At 37.1% G+C, this 21,285-nt stretch overlaps 1 protein-coding gene across 3 annotated transcripts in view; it reads right to left on the bottom strand.

Annotated features, from left to right (window-relative positions):
• The window catches only part of MED14 (mediator complex subunit 14), a 74,502-nt gene that overhangs the window by 18,436 nt on the left and 34,781 nt on the right, over window positions 1-21,285 (bottom strand). For all 3 annotated transcript variants that reach the window (XM_053917038.2, XM_053917037.2, XM_053917039.2), the window contains exons 13-21: window positions 19,179-19,338; window positions 15,408-15,602; window positions 14,890-15,024; window positions 12,271-12,347; window positions 4,164-4,324; window positions 3,930-4,076; window positions 3,181-3,272; window positions 2,118-2,270; window positions 1,579-1,848 (exon numbers count right to left, since the gene is read on the bottom strand). In XM_053917038.2, the coding sequence (XP_053773013.1) occupies window positions 1,579-1,848; window positions 2,118-2,270; window positions 3,181-3,272; window positions 3,930-4,076; window positions 4,164-4,324; window positions 12,271-12,347; window positions 14,890-15,024; window positions 15,408-15,602; window positions 19,179-19,338 (1,390 nt within the window). The remainder of the gene's footprint in view (window positions 1-1,578; window positions 1,849-2,117; window positions 2,271-3,180; window positions 3,273-3,929; window positions 4,077-4,163; window positions 4,325-12,270; window positions 12,348-14,889; window positions 15,025-15,407; window positions 15,603-19,178; window positions 19,339-21,285) is intronic.

Genomic DNA, 21,285 nt, shown 5'->3' with positions numbered 1-21,285 from the left:
GATCAAAAAAAAAGCAAGCTGGATGAAATGGAGATTTTGTAGGAAGAAAAGACATGAGATAAGTTAGCCACATGCAACAGGGTGTCATGAAATGAACATTTAGAAACAAGAAAGAGCTCTTGCAAAATTTTTAAAAGACCGCAAAAAAATATCTTGGCAGAAGTTAAAAATAGGATAGAAGGAAAAAGTACGGAAATTTCCCAGAAACAAAAAAATTAGAAAAATGAAGAGAAAAGATAAGAAAATTAAAATGAGTTAAGGATGTCCAACACCAGAATAGTAGAGATACCAGAAAGAGCTAACTGAGAAAACAAAGAAGAATCGAGAAACAATACAAGGAATTTTCCCAGAACAAAAGGATGTAGGTTTCCAGACTGTAAGAGCTCACTTCAAATAAAGTTCAAGAATTTGGACAGGATTAAATATCTCATCAGTCACAATGGAACAATACTTTCAAAATGATTACAATGTAGAATTCTCTACGTAGCCACTCTCTCAATTAGATAAGGGTAAACTAAAGATACTTTCACACATACAAAGTCTCAAATTAATCTCTCATGTACTTTTCCCCAGAAACTACTTGAAAGTATTTGACCAAAGCAATGGAGTAAACCAAGAAAAAGACATTGTGTCCAAGCCACAGGGCACAGAACACAAGAGAGAAGTGAAGAAACCTCTCCCTCTGTGATCCTTCTGTAGATTCCCAAGTCAAAATTGTGCAAAAGGTCTGGTGCACTACCATTTCAGGTTAGAGGTCAGAAGACATTTCTTCAAGATGTAACTGGTAAGATACCTGACAGGATAAAGTACTGAAGGAAGCTTGGAAGAACAGTGTTTACATATCTACAACAATGTGAACAATGAAAAATTACCGAATCAAAATTGCTATCTAACCATTTTGTAAGGATAGGAGGAAAGGAAGAAGGTATTTGTGTACTGGGAAGAGCAACCTAAAATGTGGAAGAGGCATATAAAAAAACATTAAAAAAGAATTAAATCCTCATCTTTTATTGTAAGAAGCAGATAATGCCTCAACAAATTGTAAAGTAAGCATCTATCTAGAGATAAGATGTAAAGACCAAGAGAATCAGCTATATAAGAATTGAAAACACAGCAGAAAAATGGGCAAGAGAAGGCTGCAGGGGACTAATTTTCAAAACAAGCCATTTGGAACTATTTGACTCCAGAATCTCCAGGGGCTGGGGCCCAGGACCCCACATTTAAAAAAGTATCATAGTTCCACTGATGAATCAAACCTACTCAATAATCAATGATAAAGACTACTTTTAAAGTTCTTCAGAGTTGCAAATAGTAAATAGGACTCTTCAGTATCTTCTACCTTGCTTATCACAGAGAAAGGAAATAAAGAAAAAGACATTTTATCATCTCATAAACATATGCACAATGCTTTATTAGAACTTCTAGCTCCTTCAGAGGAAAGTGGCAGAAATACTGTGTTAATGTGGCTACTTCCTAAATTTAAACAAAAATTTGTTGCTTTTCCCCCCTATTTCCCCCTCGTAGGAATTGTTTGAGATCGTATTTGTTTATTCATGCTATAACACTAAAGTCTGTTACCTTTAGTCCTGGCGCGGGATAAAATCCTTCAACTAACTTGCTATTATCAAAAAGACTATAGGCACCATCCCGTATTGCCACAACACCTCGACTCCGGCAGTATATATCAATGCAATACATGTTCCTGAAGGCCAGTCTGATGTGAGTGGATGACTGTGGCAAAATGGAGAAGCACTGGTAGGCAGTGTTGGTTCTCTGGGTCAAGCCCAACATCGGCACAGTGGGGAGTTTGTTGATGGCATTTAATGGAGCCTGAGTATCAAACAGTACCTACAAAACACAAACACAGTGAAAGCAGCTGGTTTCTGTACAATGCTAAAAGCTCAGAATTTTCAATGTGTAACCTTCACAAATGAGACAATGTCCTTCTGACACATGCCATAAAACTTTCCCTGGAAGAGAATGAAAACTAGATCACTGTCTTCACTTTGAATAGAAATTCCCCAAGAAAAATGAAAGATATAAAAGACAAAGGCACCCACCCTTATCACTAACACTGACTTAAATCTTATTTTTAAAGAGAAAATAAACTTAATTACCTGTAATAACTGAACTACATTTGGTGTTTTGTTGAACATTTCTTGAAGCTGATGGAGAATGGTATTGTGACAGTTACTGCAACCTGAGTTTGGACCAACAGTTCCCAAAGAAATGTGAAATTTCTGATGTATGGAATTCCATTGGATACTAATCTAAATCAAAGAGAATACATGTTTCAGAAACTGAGAAAGTAACAGATTCAAGTATCAGAATAGATCTAAATTATCTTTTTTCAAAGCAATGCATAAGACTGGACACTTTAAATTCCAAATGTGCTATTACTATGGACCAGTACCCTCACTGAGCATGTGTGTTAGATAGCCCACCTCTAAATAAAACAGAAAGCCCTAAAGAAAATATTTTGATTAAACTTTCTTTTAAGATTATCATTGGTGTTCCTAATTTTCACTTTTTTTTTTGAACTCACGAAGAGTCATCGCTTAGATGCACACTGTTGTAAAGGGAAAACCCACACCCAACACAGATGTTTTTGTTAACAGATTTTTAAACACTCAGGTAATTTCTGATATTACCTGATGTGGAGAGGCTAGAAAGAGGCCAGCTGGCTAAATTTTCATACTAAATTTCTAGGGCTTTACATATGAGGTAGGAAAAAAAAAAAAAAGAGGAAGCTATGGATTATGGGAAATACCTTCAAAAGTAAGATAGGTTCAAGCAACGTTAATGATCATGTGACCAAAAGCACTGACATACCACATTGTTCAAAACCACTGAGGCATAAACTTCATTATAGTATAATCACATTGCTAAGCAGGTTTGAAATCAGTAAAGAATGAAATACAAATACCAAAAGTACATTACCTTGTCTAAAACTCAAGATTATATACCCATCAAAGACAGTATTAATTTGTTTTCAATTTTAAAGAGTAAAACATTATAGTATACTGTATTTATGTCAAAAGGTATTTAAAATTTACTATTTTATCTCTAATTTTTACTTGAGCCCTCAATTATCTCAAGGCAGTTTTTATAATTTATGAATTCTTGATTTTTATAAGATTTATGAGAAGAACTTCAGTTTTAATTAATTCATATACTTACTGAGCTTCCCTTGGTCGTTCCATAACACAAGATAAGTTTTCGGTAATTATAAACACGAACTTCTGAGAAAATATTTAGATGAGCAGGTATGTCTAAATAGAAAGGAAACAAAAAGGAGAGTAAGAGTATACATGCAAAATTAAAAAATATATTTTTGAAAAAGAGGTATTTTGGCAATATATGCATAGATCAAAGGGTCTCTAAATATGTAATTTATTAACAAAAAAGAGAACACAACAGCATAAACACACTGTAGGCTTCCATTTCTACAAAGGGGGATTGGGCAAGGGTGGAGATATATTGAATCAGTGTAGCATAGTGGTTAGAGGTTTCAATTCCAGCTCTGCCATTTACTAGCTATTATATGACCTTCAACAAGTTTCTTAACTCTCTGTGACTTGTTTTCTTCATTTTTAAAATGAAGAATAATAATTTACCCACCTTACAGGGTGATCATGAGGAGTAAATGAGTTAACACATGCAAACTGTTTATTACATTGTATGGCACATAGTAAACTCTCTGTGAGGCACTACCCAGTATTATATATGGTATGCCTATATTTCTGGATGCGTAAGATACTTAACAGTAGTCATCTCTGAGGGAAGGAAACTGAAGGCTAAGTTGAAAGGGAAACTTATTTTTCATTAGATATACTTTTGAATTTCTTTTTTTACAATGTACATGTTCTACTTCTTCAGTTAAAAAAGAGGGGAATGCTTTTTTTCCCCCAAAAAATTATCACATGTACCTGGTAGAGAACGTGCAAACTCCAACACACACTCATATAATCGTGCAATGCTATTCCAGTCATTAAGGAACATTTCAACCACTTTTCTACCACCAACAGGTTCAGACAACAGGTTTTCATATGTTAGATAAACATGCCGGGATGGTCCTACCGGATTAAAAGAGGACATTAATTGCAATCAATATGAAAATAAATTTAGAAATATGCAAAGGCAAAGTGTGTGAAGCATCTCACCTTGTTCCCTGGTAGAAGTGCCATTAAGTGGACAATTTGCAAACACTAACTCTGCTACCCACGTGCGGTTATTTCTACCTTGTAATCGGAAAGTGCAATCAAGGAGAGAGCGATCCAGAGCCTTCTGGGTTTCCTCATTTACACCCTTGCAGGGAGGAATTCTGGTGATAAATGAAAGCATATGAAGTGTACCTCACATCACAGAAAGACAAAAGCACACTATCCACAATGACAGGAAGGTTATCTACATTAGAGCTCCAGTTCAAATGCCCCTACTAGGCACTTTCTGTAAAAGAAGGAAGCAATTTCACAGCAATTCACGGCAATTAATAGTCTTTAACCCATTTCCATTCACTTCAACATAGATGAGGACTCTTCACTTTAAGAGGGTGATGTTTGTTTTCATCCTTAATCTTGTTATTAGACAAAGACTACAATTCTTCAGAATGACAATCAAGAATACTGGCTTTCTACAAAATCTATTTAGAAAAACTAAGGGGGACAAAATACTTGTAAAATCACTCTTTGAAGGCAGGATGATAATACAGTGGAAAAAAACAAGAATGTTGGAGTCAGGGACTTGCCCCCCCCCTTTTAAAAAAGATTTTAGTTATTTTTAGAGAGAGGGAAAGGAGAGAGAAAGAGGGAGAGAAACATCGATCAGTTGCCTCTTGCATGCCCCCCAACCAGGGACCTGGCCTGCAACCCAGGCATGTGCCCTGACTTGGAATTGAACCAGTAACCTCTCAGTTTACGGGATGACACCCAACCATTTCAGCCACATCAGCCAGGGCAGGCACCTGCATTTTATTTTGGACTCAGCCACATTTAAAACCTCTGAATTTGTTTCCCAGCTACAAAATGGAAATAAAAATTATCTCATGGGTCAATGATTTTAAAATATGCCAAAATATATATAAAGTGCTTATGGTGGCTGACACAGCAGGTATCCATATATGTTAATTCCCCCTTGCAGTAAACCAAGCCTTGATCACTGACTGCCAATGACAAATTTCTAGGTTCATTATCCCCCCTTCTCCTCCTCCGCTGGAGAGGTAACATATTGTGATGAGCTTCACATGTATTAATTCATTTAACATACATATTATCACTTACATATATCACATGTATTAGTTTTGGTGTCTTAAAATCCATTTTCCTCTTGCAGCTTTATGACTATCTTATTTGTCGTAAAACATTAAGAAGTAATACAGTTTAGCTGTTTTTTCAGTAATGGATGAAATAATGAGATAACATATTATTTAACTGTACATTATCCTTAACTCATAGGGAAGGTGGATTAATCCTCAGACTTGGTATGATTATCAATATCTAAGGCAAAAACAACTAATATAACTGGAAACATGGAATATTGATTCATGCCTCTTATTCAGTATGTAACACCTAGAACAATATTAACATTTTGGGGCGGGTAACTGTTGTAAAGGGCTGTCCAGTGCAGCCCTGGTCTCTACCTACCAGGTGCCAGGAGCACTTCCACCCCCTCTTCTCAGTTAATGATTACCGAAAACATCTCCAAACATTGCCAAATGTCCCCTAGAGGGCAAAACTACCCTGGGGATGAGAACCACTGACCTAGAATAAACAACTTAAGAGAGCAAACAAGAGACAGAGTTCTCACACGGTAAAAGAAAAAAAAAAACCTTCATTGGGAGAAACAAATCTATACAGATTGCATAAAAATAGAATTAACAGTAATGAAATCTCAATTAAAAATTCATCACAGCTCCTCTTAAATAAATGTACAGGTTTTAAGTTTTTCAAAAGTTAATCTTTCATACTATATATCTTTTATCACTACCAGAAAGACTTTATCCAATATTTTATTTGGAGTATTATTACAGGAATTACATAAATCACAAAAGCATATATAGGAATCACATATATGCTTTTCAGTGTCATAGGTGTACTGAGGACTTGCCTGCCCTTACCCTTCAAAGCATAACCATAACCCATAAGAGTTACAAAGCAGCCAATTCAGATAGTTTTTTAAGTCTTGATATTGAAAATATAAATATAGTATACTATCCTCCTTTCACATAAAATAGGTGTTTCATGAAATCCAAATGGTTAGAAAATGAACACACAGAAGCCAGGACATGTTCGAGCAAGACTCCTTCCAATTTCTGCCCTCAGGCACCATACAACCTTGAAAAAACATTCCATGTCACTTTCTTAATCTGTGACACAAATATAATTGGCTCTACTTCAAGAAACTTGTAAAATATTTACTTGCTTTTACGGTTATAAATGTAACAGAGAAAATAAAAATAAACTATAGTTTTTAATCTTCCACACATGATCATGTGAGGGGAAGAAAAAACCAAAACTGAACAGGTTCCCCCAAAAGAAAACCGGACAAAACTGTTACAAACTCAAAATACTATTAGGTTGGTCAAAAAGTCCATTTAGTTTTTTCCGTAAAATAAAAGACACATACTTCATTTTTACCAATAACTGTACTGATTTGGATATTTTGAGTACAAGGTCTGTCTGGAAAACATCCAGCCACTGTTAATATAATGAGACCGGTTTGTACAACACCGATGTAATCTAGCCAAGGAGAGTGGACTGGAATGTGCATGCATGAACAATGATGGCTTGTGTGAAGCTTGAACATTCCTCTGAGGAAATTATTCAGATGATTCAGAAGGCCACAGCTACGGGCAATTGGTGACTGGCAGCTTCATCAAAACAACGCACCCGCTCATGCGTCACATCTAGTACTGAGGTTTTTGGAGAAACATCAAACCACCCAGGTGACTCAGCCTCCCTACAGCCCAGATTTGGCATCCTGTGACTTCTGGCTTTTCCCAAAAGTAAAATCACCTTTGAAAGGGAAGAGATTTCAGATAGTCGATGAGATTCATGCCAGGGCAGCTAATGGCAATTGGGAGAACTATGTGAGGTCCCAAGGTATCTACTTTGAAGGAGACTGAGGCGTCATTGTCCTATGTACAATGTTTCTTGTATCTTGTGTCTTCTTCAAGAAACGCCTTTATTTTTCATAATACATGGCTGGATACTTTCTGGACAGACCTTGTATGTTGGCTATCTCCTACTATTGCCTTCTAGTGGGTAGAGGTCAAGGGTGCTGCTAAACACATTCCAATGCATAAGATAGACCCACAGCAAAGAATTATTTGTCCAAGATGTCAATAGTACCAAAAAACTTCGTAAACCACTTTAGACACATTTGATCAGTCATAGTACCTTCTCCATATACTGCACAAATCTTTTTGTTTGTTTGTTTCAAATTGCATTTTTACCTTTCCTGAAATAATAAAGCATAATATGCCAAAAATGTTGCATGTTTTCTTTCATCTTCAATATTAAAATGGCTGTACAAAAATTCACCAATTCTGGTAAGTTTTTTAAAAATGCACACTGATACAAAAGCTGTCACAATACAGTCTAACAAAATTGTTCTGAATTAAGTTAAAGACAACTACAGTAAAAACTAAATGAACTTTTGGCCAACCCAATATTATATTTTCCAAGACAATGGATTAACCTTAACTGAAAATTTATACCAACTCAGAAAAGTTTTTTGATCTAAACAGCTACTCCTGGCTGATTCTTCTCCTGTAATTCTGAGTACTGAACAAATGTAGGAACTAGGCTTTCATCTTCTAGGGCAGATATATGTCAGCGCTGCTCCTTTTTGGCCATTATGTGCTGTGTGTCAGTTTCATTCTGAGGGGTTTTTACAAACATCAGTAACGACATTATAATCCTGTGGTGCAAAAGCGGCATGATCACTGAAAGTGATAGTAAAAGAAGCACAATTATGCCAGTAAGGAAAGGGAAGAGGGTTTTATAAAGTTTGCATTTGCATGTGCAGAAGGACTGAGTCACACAACTGACATAAGCTGAGTCACATAACTTACAAAACAGAGCCGGGCTTATGTATTACTTGCATAAGTTATAAGAGGCAAGAAAACACAATGGAGGAAATGAAAAAAACCTTGTGGACGTGGCTGGAGGACCAGCACCACTGCCCATTACTATAATGTTAGTTCTGGGGAAGGCAGGAGGTTTACTCAAGAGCTCAAAACAAGGACTTGAACAGACACTTCTCCAAGGAAGACATACAGAGGGCCCAGAGACATATGAAAAGATGCTCAGCCTCACTAGCCATCAGAGATGCAAATTAAAACCACAACGAGGTACCATCTCACACCAGAGTGGCCAACATAAACAAATCCACAAACAAATGTTGGAGAGGATGCGCAGAAAAGGGAACCCTAGTACATTGTTGGTGGGAATGCAGACTGGTGCAGCCACTGTGGAAAACAGTATGGAATTTCCTCAGAAAACTAAAAATGGAACTGCCTTTTGACCCAGCAATTCTGCTGCTGGGATTATACCCTAAGAGCCCTGAAACACCCATCCAAAAGAACCTCTGCACCCCAGTGTTCATAGCAGCACAATTTACAATAGCCAAGTACTGGAAGCAACCTAAGTGCCCATCAGCAAATGAGTGGATCCAAAACCTATGGTACATTTACACAATGGAATTCTATGCAGCAGAGAGAAAGAAGGAGCTCCTACCCTTTGCAACAGCATGGATGGAACTGGAGAGCATTATGCGAAGTGAAATAAGCCACGTGGTGAGGGACAAATACCATATGATCTCACCTTTAAGTGGAACATAATCAACAGAAGAAAAAAGCAAACAAAATATAACCACGGACACTGAAGTTAAGAACAATCGAACAATAGCCAGAGGGGAGGGGGGAAGGGATAGTGGGGAGAAGGGTTTTCAGGAACTACTATAAAGGACACATGGACAAAACCAAGGGGGAGGGTGGGAGCAGGGAAGGGAGGTGGGTCTGGCTGGGGTGGGGTAGAGGGGTGGGGAGAAAATGCAGACAACTGTAATTGAACAACAATAAAATAATTGAAAAATTGAAAAAAAAACAAAAACAAAAAAACTAGGCACCATAAGCATGCCATTCTTGAGACCTATGTCGTTTTGTGCTGTAGGCTCAAGGCTCTTTTGAGTCTGCACAAGGCCCATGAACCATAGCAATCTAAGGTGTTTGCCATGATACTTTCAGAGGCACATCAAGGAGGCCAGTTCAATGGATTTTTAAGGAGATAAGGTGAACAAAAACAGAATATATTTTTAGCAAAGAGGAGAAAAATGTGCTACTTTTAAGGCTTTGAAGTATCATCTTATACTCCCATTTAATATAAACATATCTAGGACTAAAAGCTTTGTAAAGGAAGAGTTTTGAAGATTAAGTGCATTAGAGCAACTACTAATTATTCATAGATCTATGCAGGGTTATAATTTAGTAAATTATGTTTGGACATTTATTGTTTACTTTTTCTTTCTTCACTTCTATATCCTACGCCCATAATGGACAGCATATACTGGACGAGTAGGTACCTTTAATTAATTTATTTCCATATACTTTCCTTTTATGTTTTAAACATAGAAAACATTATCTAGGAGATAAAGACTTTCTAAAAAACTATTGTAAAATGAAGCTAAAAAACATTAAGTGCTTCCTCCTTAGGTAGGAGTATTATGAGTTCTCTTGAGTTCAAGAAGAAAAGGGACTGAAATGCCTTTCATAAAAAAAGCTGAGCATAAGATACTGTAAAACTCTTACAAAATATGAAAAACAAAAATCAAAACATATTCTGGTGTGGATTAAAAAATATGAAAAACATAAGTAACTAATAGAACACAAATGTTAACATCATCTACTTATCTGCAGTTGCCAAGAAGAATTAAAAAAAAACAACAACAACCCTGTATTTTAAGCAGAAGTAATTCAAAACCAAAAGCAATTAAGTTAAAAGTGCTACATTTTCCTACTGATTTCCACTGTAAGACTAGCTCTCCAACTCCTGAAAAGAACATTTCATAGAGATGGCATTAAGATAGCCAGGAAGGGAAGCTATTCCAGTTCTTCAACCCTTTATCTGGAGTGAGCACCATGACACATGGGTGGAGTGGGTGCCATTTGCTAGTGCTTCCCATCTTCGACAGAAACAAACCGATTCCCAAGGAACAAAAATGAAAGCCCTGCTGGCTGAAACTGCAGAGCTGCCATGTCTTGGTACACAGAGGAATTCAATCAATAAAAACTGCTTATATGATTTATATTATTAAGCAACATCTAAGAAACAATACAAATGCCAAAAAAAAAAAAAAAAGAAAAGAAAATGTTTTCTGCTCCACAAAGGTTGATCTGTTAAATGGCACACTACCTTTGCGAGTCCATCCTGGTCACGTTATGAAGCACACACCCTCCATGAGCTTTCCTTCTAAGTATCCTTTGACCCCTTGTCCTCTATGTTTAGAACCAAGCCCTCTGCCCATCACCCTCTGTATACTCTTCCCCGGTGATCTAATTTACGATCCCAGCTCAATGATTATCACCTTGGTGATGACTCATCTACCTGTCCCGTCTAGACCTGCCATCTGAGTTTGAGATACTTCCCTATCTGCCCAAAAAGATCTCTAAGCACCTCAAACTTAGGAAAGCCCCTTCAAATGCACATCATCAGTGTCCCTAATCTCAGAAAACACAACAATCATCTATCATTTGGCCAAGATAAATCTAAGAGCCATCTTTGTCACCATCTCCTCTTTCTCACCTGCAACATCAATCTAATCACCAACCAACCCTTGGATATTTCATCTCTTAAGTCCCTGTGGAACCTTCCCTAACCCAAGCTATCAACAACTCTTGTGTGAAGCATTTCAACAACTGGTTTCATACTTTTCAGTCTTTTTTCTCTACAATTTATTCTCCACATTGCTACCGGGGTAAGCTTTCAAAAACACCTACATATGACGTCAGTTTCTGTTTAAAAACATCTGATGGCTTCTTACTGCCATTAGGATAAAGTCTAAATTCCTTAAGGACACTTACAAAGCCCCACGGGACCTGACCCCTTCCTGTTTACACCTCCAGATTCAGCTATTCAGCTGTTCCAACTCCTGCCATGCTGAGCTTCTTTCAGTTCCAGGAGGCTAAGCTCTCTTGCCTCCAAACCTTCACAAAAGCAGCAATCCCTTCTGGTTAGGACCACTCACTCCCACCCTCGCTCCCTTTCCTCTAATTCTCACCTCTCCTGCAGTCAGAGTACAAACGGCACTTCATCAGAGATACCTTCCCTGACTTCCAAACTAGCCCAGATCCCCCTGCTATGTGAGCCCAGAGCATCCTGAAGGGCTCCAACAGAAATCAACCATGATGCACAGTCACACTCAGGAAACATCTGTTGAATGAATGAGAGAAATGCAGAGGAAAGACAACCTAAAATACCAAGCGGTGCTGGATCACCACTCAGCAAGTGAAAGAAAATCCTGCCCCTGCCCTGACCAGTGTCGCTTGGTTGGGTGTCATTCTGCAAAGCAAAAAGTTCACCAGTTTGACTCCCGGTCAGGGCACATGCCTGGGTTGCAGGTTCGGTCCCAGGTTGGGGAGCATACAAGAGGTAACAGACCAATGCTTCTCTATCATATCGATGTTTCTCTCCTTCCCTTCCCCTCTCTCTAAACACTATACAGCAGGAAGAAAGGAGGAACTCCTACCTTTTACGACAGCATGGGTAGAACTGGAGATTATGCTAAGTGAAATAAGCCAGTCAGTGAAAGACAAATGCTATATGATCTCAGCTATAAGAGGAATCTAATGAACAAGATAGAACCAGAGGCAGAGAAACATGGAACAGACTGACAGTGGCCAGAGGGGCAGGGGGTGGGGGATAATGGTAGAAAGGAGGGGAAGGGACTAGTCAAAGAACATGTATGAATGACCCATGGCCACGGACAATGATGTGGGGATTGACTGTGGGAGTGGGGGGTGCACTGGGCAGAGGAGGGCAAAGGGGGAAAAATTGGGACAACTGTAACAGAATAACAGTAAAAAAGAAGTGAATCTAGTAAAGAGAGAGAGAGACACACGCACACACACAATCCTGTCCCAGACCTTAGTAAATCTGGGCATAAATCTGTGACATCCACAGGTTCTGAACTCTGCTTTATGTTGTCTCATGAAAGGAGAGGAACAGCTTTGGCAGTGTGTGGCACTAAGTGACACACATTACAGGGACTTACTTCAATAAGCGAATTGCATGGCTGAAGCTATCACCTTCCATTTGCACTCCTTGATGTGGAATCTCCAGATTGGACAACTTGGAAGAGAAAAATAGTTATATCATGTTACCAATTTTACAAAGGAAACTACCTTTTCTAAGTACTACTGCTTATTACTTAGTACTGCTTAGTACTACTAGTAGCATCTGTTCTAGGGCCACTCTTTTCCAAAGTTACAACATACCAGGCATGAGTATTGTCTACACCATTTGATTTTCTGGGAACTATATTAAGTCCAGTGAAACTCCAAAATGACCCAGAGCTTCTATTAAAAAATACCTCCATAGGTGGCAAATCTTCAAAATTCAGGAGACTGATATAATTTTGTAGCAAGTCAAAAGTAATCTATAATCAACTCCAGTGGTTCCAAAGGACGAATCCTTAAAATAATATTGGTTTTCCTGTGTAATTCAATTATGTTTGAAACACTGAACAATAGTCATATCTCATTTCTAATCACAAATATTTTTTAGTTCAGAACTTTTCTGGAATACATTTTTATTTTTAACAAACTATTTCCTGTGTGAAACGCAAAAAGAAAAATTTTCAGTTTATCCATTTACACAAATAAGGTACCTTTCCCAATTAGAGGATTCAGAGAGTGAGTTAGAAAGATGAATGCCTGAGACCCTGTCCGTGGAATGACAGGTTATTTAGGTATGCCAGAAAGTTATCTGATCTACCACAGAAATGCTTGCCTTTGGCAGTGTTTCCCAGGTCTTCTATGGCAGACTATTTATATCTTCCTTGTTCCAGAAAGAATTTAAGCCAGCCCTAAGTATTTGATTGAACCCTGCTCTTTTGGCCTCGGAAGGGCAGAGGTTTAGAAAAAGAGCTCCTAACCAAACAGACAGTAGGAGTTCAGATTCAAAAGGAAGCAAAGTGCAGGAGGGCTTGAAAATGTTGTCTCTATTCTATAGATCAGAGAAATAAACATCCCTGGTAAGATTAGATTTAGTTATTCACATCTTAGTATCACTTGCTTTAGGCAGAAAACGTGCTTGCTTTTGTCTTTAACATGTCTTTTTCATTGAGAGAAGAAAAAGTAGGTAAGTTTTTAAGAGTTTGAGTTCAAAAGAGTATTACAGAATGTTCTCACATGTCTTATGTGTGCAACAGAGGTAGGAGTGCAAATAAGGGGGATGGAGAGGACATATGTCTATAGGTATTAGTCTATGTGGGCACTGCAGATACAAGTTTCTGCAATTTCTAGCCTGTGGGTACGAGAAGAGAGACCAGGCAGGAAGAGAAGAAATAGTTGCATTACATTGTCCCTGGGCACCATGCAGCCTCTTTTCCTACTGCAAAGGTATTATTGAATGACATTCATACAGTCAATCCACATGGCCCTATGAAAAAACCCAAGAACACAGTCAAGCTGATAGGAAGCATGGACACAGTCTGTACAGTTTAGGAGCCATGGCCAATACCCAGACAAGGACATTCATCAAGCTCATAGCTGTAGGAGCTGGAACACTGAGGACCGGAGTATCTATTTTAGGTGCCCGTTTCTGGGCTTGGATTTCTCTGGGCTACTGATGCTCTCCACAATGACACACTTGATCCCACACTCAAAGATCCCAAAGCCCTATAAAACAGGGGTCAGCTCATGCCCAAATCCAGCCCATTGCTATTTTTGTAAATAAAAGTGTTATTTGAACATAGCCACACTCATTTGTTTGAATATCAACTGTAGCTGGTTCGTACTACACAACAGATTTGAGTAGCTGTGGTATGAGACCATATGACCCACATGCCTAAAATATTTATCTGGCCCTTTACATAAAAGGTTTGCTGATCCCTGCTCTAAAGCATGAAAGTGTTTTCTAAAAGTCTTCCCGAGACTATCATCATCACCTCAACTGAAATAATCCACTCCCACATTTTCAGATCTCTGAATTCACAATAATTTACAGAGGGAAGGAGTCTTACAATAAGTAAAATTTTAAATTAGAGCAAAATAATTAAGGTTTTAGTATATCACTTTCAAGGATTGACAAATCCTGTCTAAAGCCCTTTTTGAAAAATACAGGTTCCGTCTGTTATCTCCCCCTTTTCTTACATGTTTGGAGATCATGCTGGATTATCACAACTATATAATTTGAAAAACATTAATTCTGCATAAGTCTGTTGCTTCTTCCATGTGACAACAGTAAATTCAGTTTAATATTCTTTCTGACCTGCTTCTCAGAAAGGAACCCAATTTTATTAGTGTGTAAGCAATATGTATGGCTTCACCAACTCAAAAATAAGCCACTCTTTATCAACTGACCATGTCTAACACTTAAATAATGCAAGATACTAATTTTCAAAAGTTGTCATTTTCTAAATTTTAACTGGAAATAATTTACTTTCAATTTCCATAAACAGCAGAAGGCCACAATTTTGAATCAGGGAGATGAAATAATTTAAGTTGTTTTATGTGTACACTACGAGACACTACGATTTCAAGCCCACCCCTTCCAAAATGAACAAAATGACAATCATTCAGATTGTCATAATGGAATCCATGTAGCTTTAGCAAAGCATTTTAAAAATTACTCTTTCATTTAGAGTACCCAAAATTGTTCCAAAAATTACCTCCACTCGAAGTCCTACAAATGGCATATTTGTATCACACACAGCAACAAAATGAGCTAGAATTTTATTGAAGGCACGTATTTCTCCTGATCGTTTGGTTTTCTTAGGTTCTACTGGACATGAATCATCAGACAACTAGAATTTAAGTAAAGAACACAACAAAAAAGTACATGTGATGCAATTAGTTAAGGCACTTAAACTCTTATAACAAAGTTCAAGGTTAACCACAAATTTTATTCATTTCACAAATATTTATTGAGCAAATACTGGTCTAAACAAGAGAAATTTAGTAGTAAATATTGTGTATTTAACATGCTCTCTTGTGGGAAAGGGTGTGTAATTAATTATTAATTAAGAGGGAAGCATTTTCAAGAAAATGTAGATCATTTTTACTTAAACATTATTGCTGCCCAGTATCTTCAAAACTGGATCTTATTCTTTTCCATATTAAAAGCAGTGTAAGACTAAAACAAAGGTAATACATACAAATTCTGTGCTCATTTCCACGTGATCAATACCTTGCGCTTAGTACTGGCTCTAGGCTGTTTCCCGATTTTTGTACGTAAAATCAATTCCTGGATGTTGTCCTTGAACTGCTGCAGCACGAGGGCCATGACAGGGCTGTCTTCCCGTTCTGCAACACTCACAGACATGAAGTAGTACTTGTATGTCAGCTGTGTGGGTTTATTGGGAACCTCTAACATCTCTACAACCTAAAAAGGCCCAAATCAGAAAAGACACTCAGAGAAATAATAGGTGAGGGATGTTTTCCTCCTTCTACCAACTAGGGGTCAAAATTATAAATCTAATATTGATGTCTTTTTTCTTTAAACAAGGACAAATCAATCATGATGTCAAAAAAAAGCATTCCTAGTAAACATACAATTTATTTCCTAAAAAATAAATCAGAGTAAAGGAGAACAATAATAGTAAAAGCAACTGTAAACTACAGCAAATGGGGACATTGAGACTATTTGCAGTAGGTGTTCTTAATATTCATACCTTAGCTTATAAACTGAAAAAACTTTATGCTGAAGTCCAGTGGGTCTACTAGACTTTTCTAAAATGTTATCTATTTCAAATTGCCCTGCTGTCTCCGTTAACCATTTAATCATCCTAAGAATGCCACTATTATGGTAGAGAAAAATGACAACTCTCTCTCTCTTACTTGGAATTATATAAAAACAAACTGAAACAAACTAAAAAACAAACTGATTTTTCAACTGAAAAATGTAGTCACCGTGAGGATAAGAACAAGATCTAATACCGATAGAGCGCTTACTATGCACAATGTACTGTCCCAACTACTTGACAGGTGTTAACGTATTTAACCCTCCTAAATCACTCTGTGAAGTAGAATTATCTTCATTCTTCTGATGAGGAAACTGGGGCACAAAAAAGTTAGGTTACCAACACACTTTCCTGTCTCTCTTCTCCCTTCCCACACTCCTTCCTACATACTCTCTTCAGAAAATTGTTTGGCCAACACCTAAGCATCACACTGATACACCTGAGGAAATGAAAGAATTAAAAGTAAAATGGACACTTCACCAAAGATATATGGATAGCAAATAAGCACATGAAAAGATATTCAACATCATCAGTTATGAGGGCAGCAGAAATTAAGACTACAAAAAGATATCATTACATACCAGAATGGCTAATTTACAAAAAATTATAATACCAAGTGCTAACAAGGGTGTGTTGCTGGCAGAAATGCAAAATAGTCCTGTCATGTTGGAAAAGTTTTGCATTTTCTTATAAAGCTAATCATACACTTAACCAGATGACCTAACAATCCCAATTCTAGTTACTTATCCAAAAGAAATAAAAATTTAGCCCTGGCTGGTGTGGCTCAGTGGACTGAGTGCTGATCTGCAAACCAAAGTGTTGCCAGTTGGATTCCCAGTCTAGGGCACATGCCTAGGTTACAGACCAGGTCCCCAGTAGGGGGCTTACGAGAGGCAACCACACATTGATGTTTCCCTCCCTCTCTTTCTCCCTTCCCTTCTCTAAAAATAAATAAAATCTTAAAAAAGCAACAAAAATTTAAGTTCACAAAAAACCTATATGCAAATACTTATAGCACTTTTACTGATAATTGCCCCAAACTGTAAACAACTCAGATGTCTTTCAACTGGAGACTGGTTAAACAAACAATGGCACATCTATACCATGGAATACTACTCAGCTATAAAAGGAGTGAACCATTATACATACAATAATATGGTCAAGGTCAAAGGCATCATGGCGAGTGAAAGAAACTAAACTGAAAAACAAAACTAGAGAGACAGAAAATAGGTCAGTGCTCATTAATTGAGAGTGTGGGGATGGGGTTTGATTACAGAGGAACAGCATGATTTTGGAGAAGAGGAATGATGGCTCTGTTCTGTGTCGTGTTGAGATGGAGGATACAAAACTATGCGTTTATTAAAACTCAAGACACAAAAAAGTGTATTTTTACTACATGTAAATGATATCTTAGTAAATCTGAGAAAAGTATGGCAGAAAGACATTTAAAGACAGCAAGGCTTTCCTCAGTTCTTAATATACATAGTAGTCATTTTTCTACTTTTGTGAATATATCCTCTGTAAGTAAGAAATACGGAGGCTGAAGAGTAACATGTATTTAATTTTGGTCTAAACTATGTTATACAAACTATTAATAAAATCACTGGTCATTGAAACTAAAAGCCTGGTTTTTTGTTGATACTGAATAAGGTCAGAAAATAATAAATTACAACCATTTTATTTTGTACAAGGGGGACCCCAAAACCCCCAGAATTTATTTATTAAAAAATTGTGTATTTTTTCTTACATGTTTAAACTTCACTTTCCCGTACTCTCCATTTGATGGAATACATGTATCCAGATGTTTTTCCACTGCTCAAAATAGTTTTTGAACTGTTTTGATGCCTTTGAGTGCATCTGCCATTTTTTGTTCCACCTCTTCCATATCAGCAAAACATCCAGGGAAACAAAAAAGTCACTGGGGGTGGGGCAAGATTGGGTGCATAGAGAGGGCAGGGCATGGGGGTCATGCTGCTTTTGGTCAAAAACTGCTGAATACTCAGCGTGGTGTGGGCAGGTGCCCTCGTAAATCACCCATCATGAAATGGGCAAATGCACTGAGTCTTCAAAAAAAATTCACTGAAGCTGAACACAACCTCTCACAACAATGCCTGCTGGTACACTGATACAGATGGGTTCCTAGAACACTCACCTAGTGAGGGAAGCCTATACTACAAGGGGCCTGCCCTCCAGAAGATAATTGTTTTTTGTAGGTCCCCCCTTGTATATGGCTGAGTGTAAGAGGTAACATGTATGTTCAAAGGTTTGACTCGTGTGTGTGTATTCCACGTATCATTTCAAATATCGACCAAGCAGCTCGCTGAGAACTGAAACAATAATCCTTTGTCATGTGTCAAATCTAGTTCCATAGCTGCTGTTTTAAAATTCAGAAAACAGGTGAAATTCACATCAATGAGATTTATTAGTTTACATAAATTAAGAGTAACTTAAGATTTATCAGATTACGGTACTTTTTAAAGTAGAGCTCAAAAGCTTTAAAATAATTCATTCCCACTATCTTCAACCAACAATCCTGAATTATATTTTTCAAACACCTTAGATTATTAACCACAAGTATCTACTTGGTGTACAGAGACATTTCTATAAGCAGGGACATGTATTTAGGGTGAGTTCATATTTCAAATTTTTGCAAATTTTAACCAATTCGAAGATCTCAAAGAAACTAACTGGAAAATACCTAGAAAGAGTGAAAAAGCAGTAAGAAAGGATCTTAGTATGCACTAAAGGTACATGCAATCAATAAAGTGGATATATATGCCTTCAATCAATTAAGGATGAAAAAATAAAGCTCCTTCAGCCAGTCCATATTTAAAAGACTGCATTATGCAAGTTAGTATTTAACTAAAAACAACCAAATTTATCTGACGTCAAAACATCTCCAAACCTTCACAGTAGTTGTTTTCAAAATTTTTCTTCTTATACAAAGATGATGCCTCATCCCAAGCAGAAACTAGGCTTCACTATAGGAGAGATCCTTGGGTGAGGAACCGGAGCATAGCTTATATTCCCCAACCCTGCCTGATCATTACATAATTTCTTAGAGACATAATTTCCCTCCTCTCCTGAGTCAAGAATCACTATATAAAAGTTATCTATCCAATAAAATACATTTGAAAATTAAATTAAACAATAAATCATTTAAGATACTGACACAATTACTGAACCTGATCACCCAAATCACACCTTGGCATACTTACAATATAGTATTGTGGAAGACGAGTAAGTTTAATGAACAGCTTATGCTTAGAAAGTTTTCCAATAGGATGAGTTGAGTAATTGGACAGCTGCAATGTATCAGTGCTTATTGTAGGCAGATGTTTTATAGATTGTTTGCAACGCTGTTGTCCAAGCCAAAACCTTAATTTAAAAAAGACAGACCACATCATAAAATCATAGAATTTTCTGATTAATTTCATGCTACTGATTTATAAATAGATCATTGAAGACCACTAAAAAGATAATTAATTTGAAGTTTAATTGAACTAGTAAAAAAGACACATGACCATAATGGTAAATCATTTTTCCAGTTTTGCATTGGTTTGTTAGTTCTAGTTTAAGGAGTTAAACTGCAATGTGAATGATTTTGATTAGTTATAAGGTGGAATTAACTAGCATTAAGGAAGAGACACTATATTAGTTTATTATAGGAGATGACAGATTTCCTATGGTTTATAAGACAGCACAAACTAATCTCAACATCCTTTATAAAATGCCTGAAGTGTTTATAAAACAAATGGAACAGACAATAAATAAATATAAAAGTATCATTTTGTCTGGTATTATTAGAGATATGTAATCCCAGTTTTTGTATTGTGTATGTCATGGGGTATACCTATCACGTGCCAGTAAGTATTAATTACCTTCTTTCCCTCCTCTCAGTTATGCCACCAGATTTCACTTTGATGTTTTTTACACTACTCCTTTTAGTGCTAGGATACCACGTAATATGTGAAAAAAGGGATATGTGTAAAATAGAGTTCACAAACTCTCACTGATCCACAATGATATAAGAAAATAAGAGTATGAATTTAGAAACTTTTCATAGCTACATAATAATGCCACACATTCAAGCTCATATCAGTAGGCTTGCCTTGCTGAACAGGGTATAGTCCAGTTCAGTTGCCGTTGCTTTTGTGTGGTGAGCTGCATGTGGTACAAACTGTACTAGTTGTGCAGTAAAACCATGTTACATTAAAGTAAAAATCTGGAAACCATTTCTTTTCACTGAAAAACTTTAACTATAACTTCACAGGACCAATTGCTGGAACTGGCTACTAACAAAGGAACAAAGATAAATTTTGAAAATATACCGCCCTGGCTGGTGTGGCTCAGTGGATTGAGCACCAGCCTGGGAACCAAAGGGTCATGGTTCAATTCCTAGTCAGGGCACATGCTTGGGTTGTGGGCCAGGTCCCCAGTAGGGGGCACGTGAGAGGCAACCACACACTGATGTCTCTCTCCTTCTCTTTCTCCCTCCTTTCCCCTCTAAAAATAAAATCTTTAAGAAAATATACCAATAGCTGATTCATTGCAGGTAATAGTTAGAAATGAATGTCCTGAACTTGCTAAAATTGCTTTCAAATCTCTACTTCCAATCCCACCAACATACCTTTGTGGGACTGGTATCTCTACTCTATGTATGTTATTCGAAGAATAACAGAGAAGAATAACCTAGACACAATTAAGATATACATGATCTCCTATAATGAGCATTATCATCAATCCAACTTAGATTAGATAAATTAACAAACAAGAAACAAGTTCACTTGTCACATTAAGAATTCTAAATACAAGATATCATAAATAGCCCTGGCCAGGTAGCTAACTTTGTTAGAGTGTCGTCCCGATACACTAGATTGCGGGTTCATCCCTGAGTCAGGGCCCATACAAGAATCAACCAATGAATGCGTAAATAAGTGGAGCAACAAATGGATAGCTCATTCTTGCTCCCTCTCCCTCCCCTCTTCCTCTCTCTAAATCAATAATCAATAAATTTAAAAAACATCATAAATACAATGTAAGTACAAATTATAAATATATATAAATTATAAAAACAGGATTTCTTTTCAAAGTGTAAATGAAATTGCTATTTTACTTTTTAATTTTTTGTTTTGTCATAACTTTGTGAAATAAAAAATTTGAGCATTAAGAGTAAATTTCCTGGCTGTGGCATGGTGCGTGCGAGGGGCCGCCTCCCAGACCATCCCACTGGCTGCAGGCAGGAAAATGATCAATTTCAGTTAGCAATTAGTGAAAATCTTCAGTTAGAAGATAGCTTGAGAGCCCATGGGGACATCGGGGAGA

Source organism: Desmodus rotundus, chromosome X (assembly GCF_022682495.2).
Source record: "Desmodus rotundus isolate HL8 chromosome X, HLdesRot8A.1, whole genome shotgun sequence".
Classification (NCBI taxonomy): domain Eukaryota; kingdom Metazoa; phylum Chordata; class Mammalia; order Chiroptera; family Phyllostomidae; genus Desmodus; species Desmodus rotundus.
Note: the sequence above shows the minus strand (reverse complement) of the source record. Positions and strands in the feature narration are given on the sequence as shown.